Genomic DNA, 14,329 nt, shown 5'->3' with positions numbered 1-14,329 from the left:
TCATTATCCAACTACACAGCCTTAAGGCCACCATCTTTTTTTATTCTTTAAGAATAGCAAGGACGAAAAAAAAAAAAAGGAAAAACAGAAAAGAAATTAAACGCTTCTTTTTTTTTTTTCTAGAAAACTTAATGTGCCAGTGTCTATACTCATTACTCTTCATGCCCCAATATAAGAGAAAAAAATCTAGTGCCGTTTTCTTTATCATTTCATTCTTTTTCATGTTTACGCAAGTTTTTTTTTTCATTTGTACTTATCCGTCGGAGACATGCTTGCGCATGTGGTCATTGAAGTGCTCGATTTGGTCAAACTTGACAGGGCACACTGAGCACATGTAGGTGGTCCCCTCCTGGCAGCTTGCTTCCGCGGCGACGCCCACTCCGGTGCTCCCGACTCCGCCCCCGGCTCCGCCCGCTCCCACCGGCATGGCCAGAGCCACCACGCCCGCTCCCGGCTCTGGGACGGCCATCGGAACCGGGATGGACGCGGGGCCTCCGGCGCCTGCCCCGGCGCTGACCCCGGTTTCGTTGCTGTGCAGGGCCATGTGACGCTCCAGCAGGGTCTTGTGGGAGAACTTTTTCTTGCAGATGTAGCACTCGTAGGACTTCTCTCCACGGTGCAAGCGCATGTGGACGTTGAGCGAGCTCTTCTGCGTGAAGCGTTTGTTGCAGATGCTGCACTGGTACGCCCGGACGCCTGTGTGTGTGACCATGTGTTTGATGAGATAATCCTTCAGCGAGAACGAACGCCAGCAGATGCTGCACTGGTGCGGCTTTTCACCTGAAAGAGCAGAGAGCGCAAACTCGTGAGGAACAAACAGGTCACCAAAGACTCTCATATCACAGATCATGCTATTAGATCCAGGCAGAAAAGCTGAGCAGGTTCTTCTTCTGCTTTTTGTGACAGTATACTGAAAGCTACCGTGTTTTGCATTCAGGTAATTTTAGTAACTCGGACTACGGTTGACCTAAAATTTGACCCTCTTTAGAACAAACATTTTCAGTCGTAAAGAATTCATGTTTTTTGAGAAAAGCATTTCAGGATTTCTCTCCATATATTGGACTTCTATGGTGCCCACGAGTTTAAACTTTAAAAATGCAGCTTCAAAGGACTCTAAATGATCCCAGCCAAGGAAGAAGAAAAAAAAAAGTACAATTTATATACTTTTTAACCTCAAATGCTTGTCTTGTCTAGCTCTGCGCGTACCCTGTGTATTCCGGTTCAAGACATTTAGGGTATGTCGAAAAACTCCCAACTCATCCTACATGATTACATCACTGTTTTACCTTTGTTTTGTAAAGGGCGTTTTTGATCTGCATTGCACTTTGACTTTGTAAACACTGGGTTGGTACTTCTGCAGCAATCTAGAAAGGTTTTGAAGTTGGAGGAGAAAAGATAATGTACTCACCCCCTTGTCAACCAAGATGTTCACATCTTTCTTTCTTTCTTCAGACATAAAGAACTTATGTTTTTTAAGGGAAACATTTCAGGAATTTTCTCCATATGGCAGACCTCTATGGTGCCCACGAGTTTGAACTTCCAAAATGCAGTTTAAAGGACTTTTTAACCTCAAATGCTGGTCTTGTTTAGCTCTGCAATGCACATGCATACTCTGTGTATTCCGGTTCAAGACAGTTAGGGTATGTCGAAAAACTACCATCTCATTTTCTCCTCCAACTTCAAAATCATCCTAGATGACTGACCCAGTGTTAAAGTCAAAGTGCAAAGAAGATCCCTAACCCTAAGTGCAAAAACACCCTTTAAACTGTATTTTTTTGGGGGGGGGGAAATAACCGATCATTTCGCTAGATAAAACTCCTCTTCCTCAGATTGTTTTGAGCCCTTTGAAGCTGCCTTTAAACTGCATTTAGGAAGTTCAAACTCGGGGCAACATAAAAGTCCACTGGTGAACAATCCTGAAATGTTTTCCTCAAAAAAACATAATTTCTTTACGACTGAAGAAAGAAAGACATGAACATCTTGGATGACAAGGGGGTGAGTACATTATCTGTACATTTTTGTTCTGGAAGTGAACTACTCCTTTAAGAACAAATATGCTTCTTGGTTTTTAATAACACTTGTTAATAAATACCAAATTTGACATGATTCTCTGTGCTACTTCTAAATGGTAAAATAATAATTAAAAAAAACAAGCACAGATTAAAAAAAAAGATTGCTTCTATCATTATTGCTTTTATCTGTAACTTCTGGTGGAAAGTTGAACTTTGCATGCAGGTTACTAATGCTGCTAAATTTATTAATTTTAATTATGGAATTAATTATTGCTGTGGTTGCCTAGCAACAGTAAGGTAAAATTCTGAAATCTAAAAAGGCCAGCACATGCTTTAGCTACATTCAAATGTCACACACGTTCCTCTTCTCAACCAAAACACATTTGATTTTCACACCAGTGATGTCTATTGAACTAATCTGAGGTTACATTAACAGTTAGTAGTCAATAGTCAATAGTCAAATGTATACATTATTTATTGATGTTTTACTGTATGCAATTTGGTTCTCATTAAAAAAAACAAGGTGAGGCAGTAATTTCAACTGGTTAAATTAAACTGAAATTTGATTTAATGAGAAATAGAAAATCTGCAGGAAAGTCTGTACCTTATGCAGTTGAGGTCAAAAGTTTACATAAACCTTGCAGAATCTGCAAAATGTTACTTATTTTACCAAAATAAGAGTGATCATACAAAATGCATGTTATTTTTCATTTAGTACTGCACCGGATTATATGTAAACGTCTTTTATGTGAAATAACTAGTCCACAAGAGAAAATAATAGTTGAATTATAAAAATGACCCTGTTCTAAAGTTTGCTTGATTCTTACTACTGTGTTGTTACATTAATGATCCACAGCTGTGTTTTTTTGTTTAGTGATAGTTGTTCACGAATCCCTTGTTTGTCCTGAACAGTTAAACTGCCTGCTGTTCTTCAGAAAAATCCTTCAGCTCTCACAAATTCTTTGGTTTTCCAGCATTTTTGTGTATTTGAACCCTTTCAACAATGACTGTATGATTTTGAGATCCATCTTTTCACACTGAGGACAACTGAGGGACTCATATGCAACTATTACAGAAGGTTCAAACACTCACTGATGCTCTTTTTTTGTTTTGTTGTTCATTTAGTACTGCCCTTCAGAAGCTACAGAAGATACTTAGATGTTTCCAAGAAAACTAAAGTGAGATTTACCCTGAAATTTAAAAAGTTTTCAAAAGCAGACAGTTTAACTGTTCAGGACAAACAAGAGCCTCATAAACAAAAATCACTAAACAAAACAAAATAAAAGCTGTGGATCATTCAGGTAACAACACAGTATTAAGAATGAAGTGTATGTAAAGTTTTGGTTTACTTTAGTAATTTTCATTATTTTCCAATGTGGACTCTATGTAAACACCTTTTAATCATGTGAAATATCTTATTCAGTTCAGTACTAAATAAACAATAATATGCATTTTTTATGACCCTCTTATGTTGGTAAAATAATTAACATTTTGCACATTCTTCAAGGTGTATGTAAACTTTTGACTTTAACTGTATTTACATAGCATATAACAGATATTAGCAGGAAACGAGAAACAAGAATCCTATGCCAATTTCACCAAATGACTGTAATGTATGTAAAGTGTGCATAAATATAAAGTGAAAATATGGAAACGGCAAAAATGGCAGTTCAAATCTATTCCATTCCAAGGCCATACCTGGCCAGTTACTTACATATTTAAATTTTTGGCAGCCACAAACTTCTAGGTCATAGACAATAACATCTGTTGTTATTGTAAAATATCCTTATGCTCTACTGCATGATAAAAGCTTCCGTGATTCAATTATGGCAGCATGTTTGAAGACATCAAAGATCAAAGTCCAATTGTTTTAATAAACATATAAGATTACACAGACTTAGTTTTGGCCAGAAGACAGTTCATTATTGCGTAGTAATCTACTTCAGGAGTTCACACTGTCAAATTGAATTATCTTACTAAACTTAACATTGCCTTAGTTGAATGCTGTTTTGAAGGCAGGATATTTGAGAGTGCACTTTAGAATATAAATAGTTTGCAAAATCAGTCGACTCCAAAACAGTAACAGTTGCTACTGTAGAAGAGGACATGTCACTGCCAAAGCCAGGTTTCTTACGGATGTACTGAAAGTTCCTAAAATGATTTTGTGGCATGTCAAAAAAAAATAAAAAAAATGGTGCAGACGTTTTTATAAAACAAGGTCACACCTGCATATATGCAATGACAAAGCTGGATCTAGCTTGCATTTGGCAAAGAGCTTGAGTACGTTCTGTGACTAGGGCCTGGTTTACACTGCAGGTCTTGATGCCTAATTCTGATTTGTTGCCTATATCCAATTTTTTTTTGGCTTTCCGTTCACACGTTCTTTTAATCGTGACCCATATACAATTCATGCATTTACACTTGCCATCAGTGCTGATCAAACCAGTCACAATTAACTCATTTTAAAAATTATGATGCATGATTTGTTGAACTACGCTACACCCGTTTGAAGATAGAGTCAGCAAAGTTGATTATGAGAAAGATTAAAGTTTTCCTCCAGTTCTTTTCCTATTAATAATTACTATATTAATAATCACAGTACAGCTATTTTTTGTTTTATCTTTGCTATAAAGAATAAGAAATAAGAACAGATGTGAAAAAACAGTATAACAAATAGCCTAGAAAGAAAGAAATAATGCATTATCTTTATCATTTTACATCAAAAGCATTCTCGTGCAAAAAAACAAATACTCAAATGTGTTTAATAGAAATAAATTGATTATTAAAACTACAAAAGTAGTTTAAAGAAGTGCAGCGAGTGATTCCCTTTTCTTTTATGATTAGATTAACATTAATCAATAATAGATATACTGTAATGCACAAATCAAATATAATGTTACACATCAGATGTTTTTCCCCAACAGTTCCCCAAGCGTTCACTTAAGACAGAACAGATTATGTTTGCGTGAATACTGAAATACTGTAATTCTGTCTATATGTGCATTTATTGGGTTTGCACACCGTTGTATGTACATTATGCGCACACTTTGGATGACGGTCAGCTCAAGAAGCGAGCAGAGAAAGCCAATCCTCTCCGCAAATGTACAAATAGAGAAACTTTTAGATGTCTAATCACTATTTGGAGCATATGGGATCACTAGACGGGGGCTTAATAAACTAATTTTTGTCAAAACCTCAACTAACATTGCATTTACACTCATTTTGCCAGCAAGGGTAACATAAGATGTCTTTAAACCGTGGAGGAGTACAAATTGTAGCAATTTTAATGACGTACAGAACGCAAAGCCTCAGAAAATCCAATCTGCCTGTTTACATGACAGTCGCATTGGCAGATATCCCATTTATATCTGATTTATTTCCACATATGAGTGAGGCCTGAAACCGATCTTGAAATATCCAAATGCATGCATTTTAATCGTTTACACTGTCATAGAACAAATCTGTGTCACATATGAGCAAAAAATCTGAATTGGGTCACATTTATCTTTAGCCAAAAACTTTGGATGGAAAACGTCTGGAGAATTGTATAGAGCCAAAGGGAACTCACCTGTGTGCACAAACATGTGTTTGACGTAGTTTTGTTTGGCAGTAAAGGTCTTACAACAAAGAGTGCACGCGTAGGGCTTCTTCTCCCCATGCTGCCCCCCGGCAGTACCGCCTTGCTGTTGACTTCCGCCCGGCGGCACCGTCATTCCACCGGAGAACGGAGGCATGCTGGGAGAGGGCACTGCCACGAATTGGGGCTGCTGACTCCCAATGGACTGGGGCAGACTGAAGAGGAAAGGCTTGTTGTCGCTGGCTGACTGGGTTGCAAAGAGTGTAGGCAGGTAAGTGTTGCCCGCGGTTCCCATTACCTGGGAGTTGCTGGTCAGGGTGAGGGGCATACGCAGGTTGCTGGTGAGCGGCTCACCTGGCCGCAGGTACGGCCCACCAGGTATCGACTGGGGCGCTGTTGGGTTGCCCTGCGGCGGCTGATGGATTCCCAACTCGCCGCTCTCTTGAGAAGGACCGTTTCGAGGCCCGTCTTCGACCGACTCCTGGGTCTGCTCGGGAGAGGAGTCGTTGACCTCGATCTGCACGGGGGTGCCCCGCTCGCCTTGCTGGCCCTTGTTTTGACAGTTGTCTCGGGCGAAGCCGGACAGGAAAGGCTGCTCGACGGAATCCGTCTCGGTGCCGATGGAAGAGCTGACGCCGGAGTCGAAGCTCTCGCCTTTGGGCTCGCTTTCGACGCATTCCAGCTGTTCGCCGTCCTCGCGGCAGTCCTCCAGCCCGTAGCAGTTGTACTCGTCCCCTTGCTCCTGCTTGATGTGAATGTCACCTGTGTGTAGCCTCACGGGACGAGGCTGTTTGCGGCAGTGCGTAGTCTCCGACGTGGCCAGGAAGCGCTCCATCTGCTGCGAGCGCTCGTGGATGCGCGTGATCCAGGCGGGGTCCTGCCCTCCCTCCTTCGGCTGCAGCGGAAGGGGCGAGTCGTAGCTGGCCGTGACCGCAGTGCCGGCGTAGTGGGAGCGGTTTCCGCGGGTGCCGTTTTGCAGGCCCAACCCAGAACAGCTGGAGTAAAGCGTGGAATAAACGCGCTCAAGGCTCTGGTGAGATGTTTGCATGTAGCCCGACTCGGCGTCGCTGCTGGGGCCGGACGTGCCGGACTCGGGAGTTCCTCGCGGCGTCTCCTGCCCCGAGTCGCCCGGGACCACGGAAAAGCTGCCAGGTCCGGCGATGCCGACATTCTGCGAAACAATGCGGGTGCACTCGTCGATAACGGTCTTGATCTGAAGTATGCTGGCGGCCGTGAGGATCTGCAGGGCCTCGGACTGGGAGACCCGCAGCACGCCGCTGTACATGAAGTCAATCAGTTTCTGGACGGACTGCACAGAAACCACAGAGGGGATCTCGATGTCACTGTAGCCCAGGAGCAGCTTGTCCTGGAAGAAGGGGCTGCCTGCAGCCAGCACACAGCGGTGAGCTCGCAGCATGCTACCATGGATCCGAACAGTCACGTCACAGAAGTGCCCGCGGTTTCGCTGCTCATTGAGGGTCTCAAGTACAGAATTGCTAAAGTTGTGGAGATTAATGTGGTGAATGCGTTCGGTCATCCCCTTGCACCTGATGTCACCTGTGTGCCAGACACAAACACACAAAAGCAGAAAAAGTCATTCACATGATTGATGAACTGTCTGAAACATTTCAGAATATATCAAAGCATTTCAAACTAATACTGCACGCTACACTTACAACACATATTGATGCTTGATAATTTTCTCTTTTCCCCTCTGCTCAGAATAGTTTATTGTTTATATCCCACACTTCTGGCTTTTTTCCCCTCAGAATTGACTCACTATTTTTGAGTTAAATCGAGTTATAATTAGGAAGATATGAATTAGGAGATGTAAACTTGCATTTGTGAGAAAAATATGTCAGAATTGTGAGATAAAATAAATAAACGTCATGTAAAAATATTAATAGTAATAGGTTTAAAATAATATTTTGTCATGCTGTAACTGTAGGGATAATACAATACGTCCCCTATGCACAGCATATCTGAATATTATGTAGACCTTTTGGTGAAATCAAATATATGCTTTAAAAGTAGAGTAATCATAGCAGTTTTCATTCATAGTCTGTCTGTTTAAACATCTGGGTTTATCTTCAAATGGTGTCCATAAAAAAAAAATTGCATTCTGATTTTGACACAAAGGGAAAAGACACACAAATATATTTTTTCTCTTATTTCCATGGATTTTACCCATTTACCTTCACTTACAACCAGATACAACTATAGTCACAATTTATTTAAATAACTGTTATTATTCCAAGTCTTTCAAAGCAAAACAATTGATTTTATTTTATCTGATGTAAAAAGTTTAGATCTTGTGCACAAATTCAAAAATTGCCAAATAGCTTTTGTTCTCAAATGCCGTCGGCTCTTGAGTTTCTTGTGACTGATAGAAGTTCGGGAGTGTCTTTTTAATGACGTATGACTGTGTTAACAGAGCGGGATCATTTTCAGTGATTAAAGCCTTATGTTTTACTCTGTTCTTCATATAAACATATTACATGGCTTCAGAAGACTTGCATTGCAGTTTGCCTGTTATATGTTTTTAAGAAGCGAGTAGGTTTAGGTGCTTCAACATATCTATGAAAGTCAAAGTGTACACTACCAGTCAAAAGTTTGGACACACTTCCCCATCAAAGAGAATAGGGAAATGAGTCCAAACTTTTGACTGGTAGTGTATATAAAATGATTTCTATTTTTACACATGCAGGCATGCAAGAATTTAAATGCATTAAATGCATCTTGATCTGACATACAACTGAAAGCAATGGAGTACATTACATGTTGAAAAATGACGCCAAAGGGGTACCCTGAGTGTTAAAAAGTGATGCCAAGGGATAAAAATGTAAACTGCATTGCTACTGTAAAATAAATGTATGAATTTCAGTGGAAGTAGTCAAATGTGGCAATGCAACTTTTCAAGCTATTGCAGATGAAAGGATTGGTTGGATTTTCAGAATGCATTACCTTACACTACAAAAACATTTCACTATATCAATGATTCCTCTAGGTATACACCTGAAGGATCTTTTTCCAGAGCTTAAACCCGAATCTGTTAATAAATACTGTATAAGACTGAGAGTGAAAAACCAGCCATAGGATTTGTCTTTGGTCCATTAATTGTTGCAAGAATGGTCAGTCCAACACACAGAAGGCAATTCATAACAGCCTCTTTGATACTGATAAAAGCTGTCCAAGGATCGACTTTGATCTACAACAAAATCTTCTCAGATTAGTTTTAGCTGGTCATAGCCATTCCACTGTTAGAAGTTTTAGCCACATACACCGAGAAAACACTGAAGGCCAACACCTGTGCAAATAAGACATATGGAAAGTCAAGAATATATATATATATATATATATATATATATATATATATATATATATATATAATAAAGATAAAAATAGAACTTTCCATCACATTCTCCCCACATTCTTTGACCACATCAGTACATGCAGTTCATATATTTGTCTTCAAGTACGATAATTCACTAGGATTCAAAACATACAGACTAAAAATCTATTTGATATAATTATTTAACAAGAGAAACACAAAGCAATAGGAATGCAAAATTATAATACAATAGATAAAAGAAAGAGTAATGCACGCAGTGTCCGTGTTTCACTGGAAATATGAGAAATAAATTATTTCTTCTTCAAAAATGATTAAGACAAAGTGTAGGCTGTGAAATATATAGATAAACATTATCATTGCTTTTGGCCTGCATGTTTATTGCCTTAAATTAGCATTAAATAAAACATAGATAACCACAGGCCTGTGCAAAATATTGCATTGTCTTATGGAATGTTTTTATTGCCTTTGTTTATTGACGTTTTCTGTAGAATGTATTCATTATCTTCCCCTCCTTATGCTCTAAATGGTCATGGGATGTTGTTTTTCCAGAATGTAGCCAACAGCAGAGTATCACTGTGATAGATTGAAGAGATAATGTCCTGTTAACGCACCATTTCAGAAATGGTAAGAATGTATTTAACAGCTATATTACTATGCTATATACCATCCTGCAGCCATCATAAAAGAAGTGCGGTAGTTTATTTACATGTGATTACTTATGTAGGCAAGCTATTTTTTAATTTTTTTTGGGAGTAGCAGGTTGTAGCTAAACTCTGCAAGAATGTAGGCCTCTAGGAACAGGATTACCCAGAAAAGATTTAAGAGTCAAAGAGTCTAAACTGACCGCATGAAATGATTCATCCCACACATATGGATTTCTAATGCAAAATCTGTAAGTAACTGGACACCACTTGCTAATGCGATGAGGTCATCTGTTAAATATAGAGAGGTCATGTGACCACCAAGCACAATAGCATACTACTGTTCAAAACATTTATTGAGGAATAATAACGTGTGCTGTTTGGCCTACTCGTATTAAAACATCAGCAGGCAGTATACAGTAAGCAGTGAGAACACTACCAGAATATTATATCCCACAATGCATGACAAATGGAATGGAAGTAATGTAATAATATAAGGTTTTAAATACATAATAGCGGATTTCAAAATGCAAAAAAACACCACTTAATTACATATACTGGACACTTCTCACTGAAATAACAACAACATTTACAAAAGTGATTTTATATCCATAGAAAGCACATTCAATTTAAGTAAAGTGTCTACTTTTAAGGTTTCAAATGTGTTTGGAGAATAAAATGTCAAAATTTGGATGAAATAATGTTACATTGTCATTCAGTGTAACACAATGTTTAAAAAATTGTAACAACATGCTTATTCTTGTACATATTAAAATATATAAAAGAATAAGGGAACTGTGTTTAAATAAGTAAGAAATTCTGACAAATGGGCAAAACTTAGGATAGTGGCAAATTTTACAAATGTAGAATTACAAGTATGCTTATTCTGACTTGTACATATTAAGATATATAAAAGAATAAGAGAGCATATTCAATTTTATTGTGTTTTAAATGAGTAAAAAATTCTTATTGACAAATGGTCAAAACCTAGGATGGTGACAAATTGTATAAATGTAGAATTACAGCTTATAAGTATTTGGGGTGGAAGTAATTCATCTTTTAAAGTGTCATAAATTGATTTTTGTCGTAAATATGCCTGACAAGATTGACACTGAATGACATTTTAGTGGGTGTCTTCTTAAATTAGAGGGAAAATGCATGATGTTTATTTTTTGCTCAGAAAAGCCAAAACAAAAATGCAATGGAATTAAAGAGAAAACTTTTTAATATTTTTCTGGAAAAACAACAACAATTTAAAGCAGCTTGTTTTTATGCTTAAAGTAACGTCTAACTTTAATGCATAAAATTACAGTTTAAATATAGTGGCACTGTCTAATTGAGGTCTATTTTTACAAAATGACTGGTCACTTAAAAATCTAAAAATGACAAAGTCTATTTGAACTTCTTAGCATTTTTTCATGTTGTTAGTCAACCCCTATCAGGAAGTAAATAGGAGATTTAAGCTTCGAATTTGGGAAGTGGGAGTGTTTATCTCTTACTCTTAATTCAGTGTGTAATGTTTTTATGGAAGCGTTTCATGTTCAAGTGTTTGGTCCAGTAATGTAACACCTGCGTAACAAAAACATTTTCTCCACTAATAAGCAGAGAATAAAGTAAAGGCATAGTTCACCCATCTCATGTCATTCCAAACCTTACTTACTTTCAAGAATGAAGTTTTGGTGACCACTGACTGCATCTACTAAAACAAACAAACACATTTTTTTTTTACTAAAACACTTCTCAAAATGTCTTGAAAAAAGTTGAAGAAAGAAAGCCATACAGGGTTGGAATGACATGAGGGTGAGTAAAGACAAAATGCTTATATTTGGGTGCATTTTCCCTTCAAAGCTTTATTGATTTGCATAACTGCAGTATTTAAGAGGATAATTCTTCATATTGCAATCTTAAAAATAAAGATGCTTCAAAAGGTTCTTCAAGTGATGCCATAGAAGAATCATTCAGTTAAAGGTTCTTTATAGAACCATTTAGACAAAAAAGGTTCTTCTATGGCATCGTGAAGCACCTTTATTTTTAAGAGTGTATATGAACTCTCAGAGTTAGCCTTGGGCACAGGATAGCTCTCATACAAGACCTGTTTTAACTTACTTTAATTAGAGTAAATACTGCATGGAATCTTTTGTATTTTTTGCATCGTCTCACCACAAACCCATTTAAAGGAAGTAATGAATGCAAATGAAAGCAAGTGGTGCCCACTTACTGCATTTAACACACAGCATGCCTTACATAACATACACTGTGACATAAAATGTTAAAATATTGAAAAAATGTAATGTGCTTTTTTTTATGCACCTGTCAAGTTTGAGATTTTGGGCTTGAAAAAGTGTTTTTTCAGACTAGTGGAAACAAAACACCCAAAATACACTGTTAAGTCTTTCTTTTATAGCACTTTATCTATTTGTGTCAATAGATTTCAATTACAATACATGTTTTTAAAGGCCAAGAGTTGTTTCTCCTACACTGAGCCATAAATCTCCACTTCAGCAGCACTTACACACACCACACTTTACATTTGTATTCCTGTCTATATCCTGAAGATTTTTACAGAGGGATTTGTTCTTATATAATTAGCTTTATTATATACAACATTTTATTCCCCCCAAATTGCGAAAATATATTGTTTTCTGTCTGTTCTAAGTATTTTCTGAGAAATGAGATTACCAAAATATGTAAAAAAAAAAAATTAAACAAGAATTTTGAAACTTACTTCATCCAGTGTTTAGATTTTTGTGCTAGAAATGTGCAAATTAGTGCATATTTCATTAAATAATGCTCATTTGCATACTTAAACCTAACATTTTAGAAAACTTGTAATACAAAAAATGTTTGCATTATCAATGTAATCAATCATCTGAGTTAGTAAGGTCATAACTATTAGTTTTTTTTTACCCTATTCACCTGCAGTGTCTCTCCTTAAGGGAGAATTTAGTCTTATAGACTGAAAACAGCATAATCCAGCACTTAAGATCAACATGTACAAAAGCACAAGACAAAGCTAATTCACAAAGCCAGTCAAAATATATAATTCTACAATAAGTCTATAATTACACTTCTTCAGAGCACTTTGCATTAGATTTACAGCTACGCATTTCTTTGTACATGTCAAGAGATGATATTAAATGAAAAATATGTAGTGTAGCTCTTAGCCTAATAGCAAAAATCTTGCAAAACGCACTGAATAATCAATGCCGCTCTTTACAAGTTAACAGGTGGCGTCAGTAAATCCTACCAAATGGCATTAAACTATCTCAAATGAGCACACAGGAGACATTATTTATGAAAAGTGGAGTGGCTGGAAAGCAGTGACCTAAAAAAGCGTTTCCTTTGGCAGACAGAGGGCAGTCTTGAGCTAGCCAGGACTAGTCTCCATATGCAGCATGTGTTTCGCTTTTGCGTTACATATGAAATCGAAAAATGAGTAAATCAAATCAATCAAGCCAAGATGGCTCCGTGGGATCATTATTCATGCAATGAATTATTTTCAGACCTCTCTGAAGCTCGCACTCACGCTGGTCCGCGTTTGAAAAGAGGCGGCTGTCTATACCAACACTTTTGGAGAGGGAACAAAATGTCCACTTTCTGTCTTTCTGTGAGCTGCTACACCCAGTTTCAACAGAAAAGAGTTTTGGAAATCAACGGACAGCAGTTGCACCGGTGCCCTTCGCCAAAGTTGAAAGCACACACTGTTTGCTCCTTTTCATATTCCTCTCTCCCCTTTTCCACGTGCATTCCTCTCTGAGCACTTCTCAGCTTTATGCATTGTCATTTTGGTACTCCCTCAGCTCATTAGAACGGCAAACTCCGAAAGAGCCAGTGTTTACTATTCCTAAGAAAGCATTAAAATGTCATTTCTTCGCTCGTATGATTTCAAGAGCATTTAAAAGCTAGTTACGCGTAAAAAAGGATGTGAAAAGACGGGTTAGCAGAGCGGGTCATTCATTTAGGATCCATTGCAAACAGCAGATTTCAAGAATGCAAAGGATGACACTGCAAAGAAATATGCATTGTTTTTGAAGGTTACCGAGGCAGAGTGTCGTACAAGAGAGAAAGTAGAAGAAAAACCATGTGCTTGTGTTAGTCTAGACATGTTTCTGTAACTTTAAAACCTCTTTGAATCTGTTTTTTTTTTTTTTTTTTTTGTTCTGAGCCATGCAGCTTTCTTAACCCTCTGGGCCTCTTTGGTCATTTTTGACTGAAAGATTGTATGTTTTGATATTTTAAAAATCATAGCTTTATTGGAACGAGATGACACTTGGTGACTTTTGTCGCATTAGCTATGTGAGCATACACAAAAATCACTGAGATGATTTGGACATGTTAAAATCTCAAAAAAAATAGTCACACTTGGCTCCTTCACGGTCAAAAATGACCAACATAGGAAGTGAATAGGAGATACCAAAAACTGCAATAATTTAGAGAATCTTTTGCTGGTGAAAGCTACAAATCAGCCACTGTGCTGAGAAAAAAAAAGTGTTTAGCAATCAAGCAGTTTTAATGTGAAATGTCTGTCAATAGATTTCAATTACAGAACATGTTTTTAAAGGCCAAGAGTTGTTTCTTCTACACTGAGCCATAAATCTCCACTTCAGTAGCACTTACACACACCACACTTTACATTTGTATTCCTGTCTGTATCCTGAAGGTTTTTACAAAGGGATTTGTTCTTATATAAGTAGCTTGATTTTATACAACATTTTATTCCGTCCAAAAAAAATTAAAAATACATTGT

General features: G+C 37.7%; 1 protein-coding gene across 1 annotated transcript; it reads right to left on the bottom strand.

The window, feature by feature from the left end:
* Positions 1–253: 253 nt before the first annotated feature.
* zbtb20 (zinc finger and BTB domain containing 20) lies at positions 254–7,126 on the bottom strand. Its single transcript, XM_073839365.1, has 3 exons — positions 5,581–7,126; positions 445–780; positions 254–360 (listed from the first exon to the last, which is right to left on the bottom strand). Exons 1-3 carry the CDS (start codon positions 7,124–7,126, stop codon positions 254–256), a joined length of 1,989 nt encoding a protein of 662 aa, XP_073695466.1.
* Between the last annotated feature and the right edge of the window lie 7,203 nt (positions 7,127–14,329).

Source organism: Garra rufa, chromosome 5 (assembly GCF_049309525.1).
Source record: "Garra rufa chromosome 5, GarRuf1.0, whole genome shotgun sequence".
NCBI classification, from domain to species: Eukaryota; Metazoa; Chordata; class Actinopteri; order Cypriniformes; family Cyprinidae; genus Garra; species Garra rufa.
This window is presented reverse-complemented; position numbering and strand designations above follow the sequence as displayed.

Excerpts from the sequence above, each read along its gene's own strand:
- zbtb20 (XM_073839365.1), bottom strand. The coding sequence starts at position 7,126 with ATGACCGAACGCATTCACCACATTAATCTCCACAACTTTAGCAATTCT. Across the intron at positions 781-5,580 it reads ACACATGTTTGTGCACACAG|GTGAAAAGCCGCACCAGTGC; the intron begins GTGAGTTCCCTT and ends CTGCTCTTTCAG. Across the intron at positions 361-444 it reads CGTCCCAGAGCCGGGAGCGG|CAAGCTGCCAGGAGGGGACC; the intron begins GCGTGGTGGCTC and ends TCGCCGCGGAAG.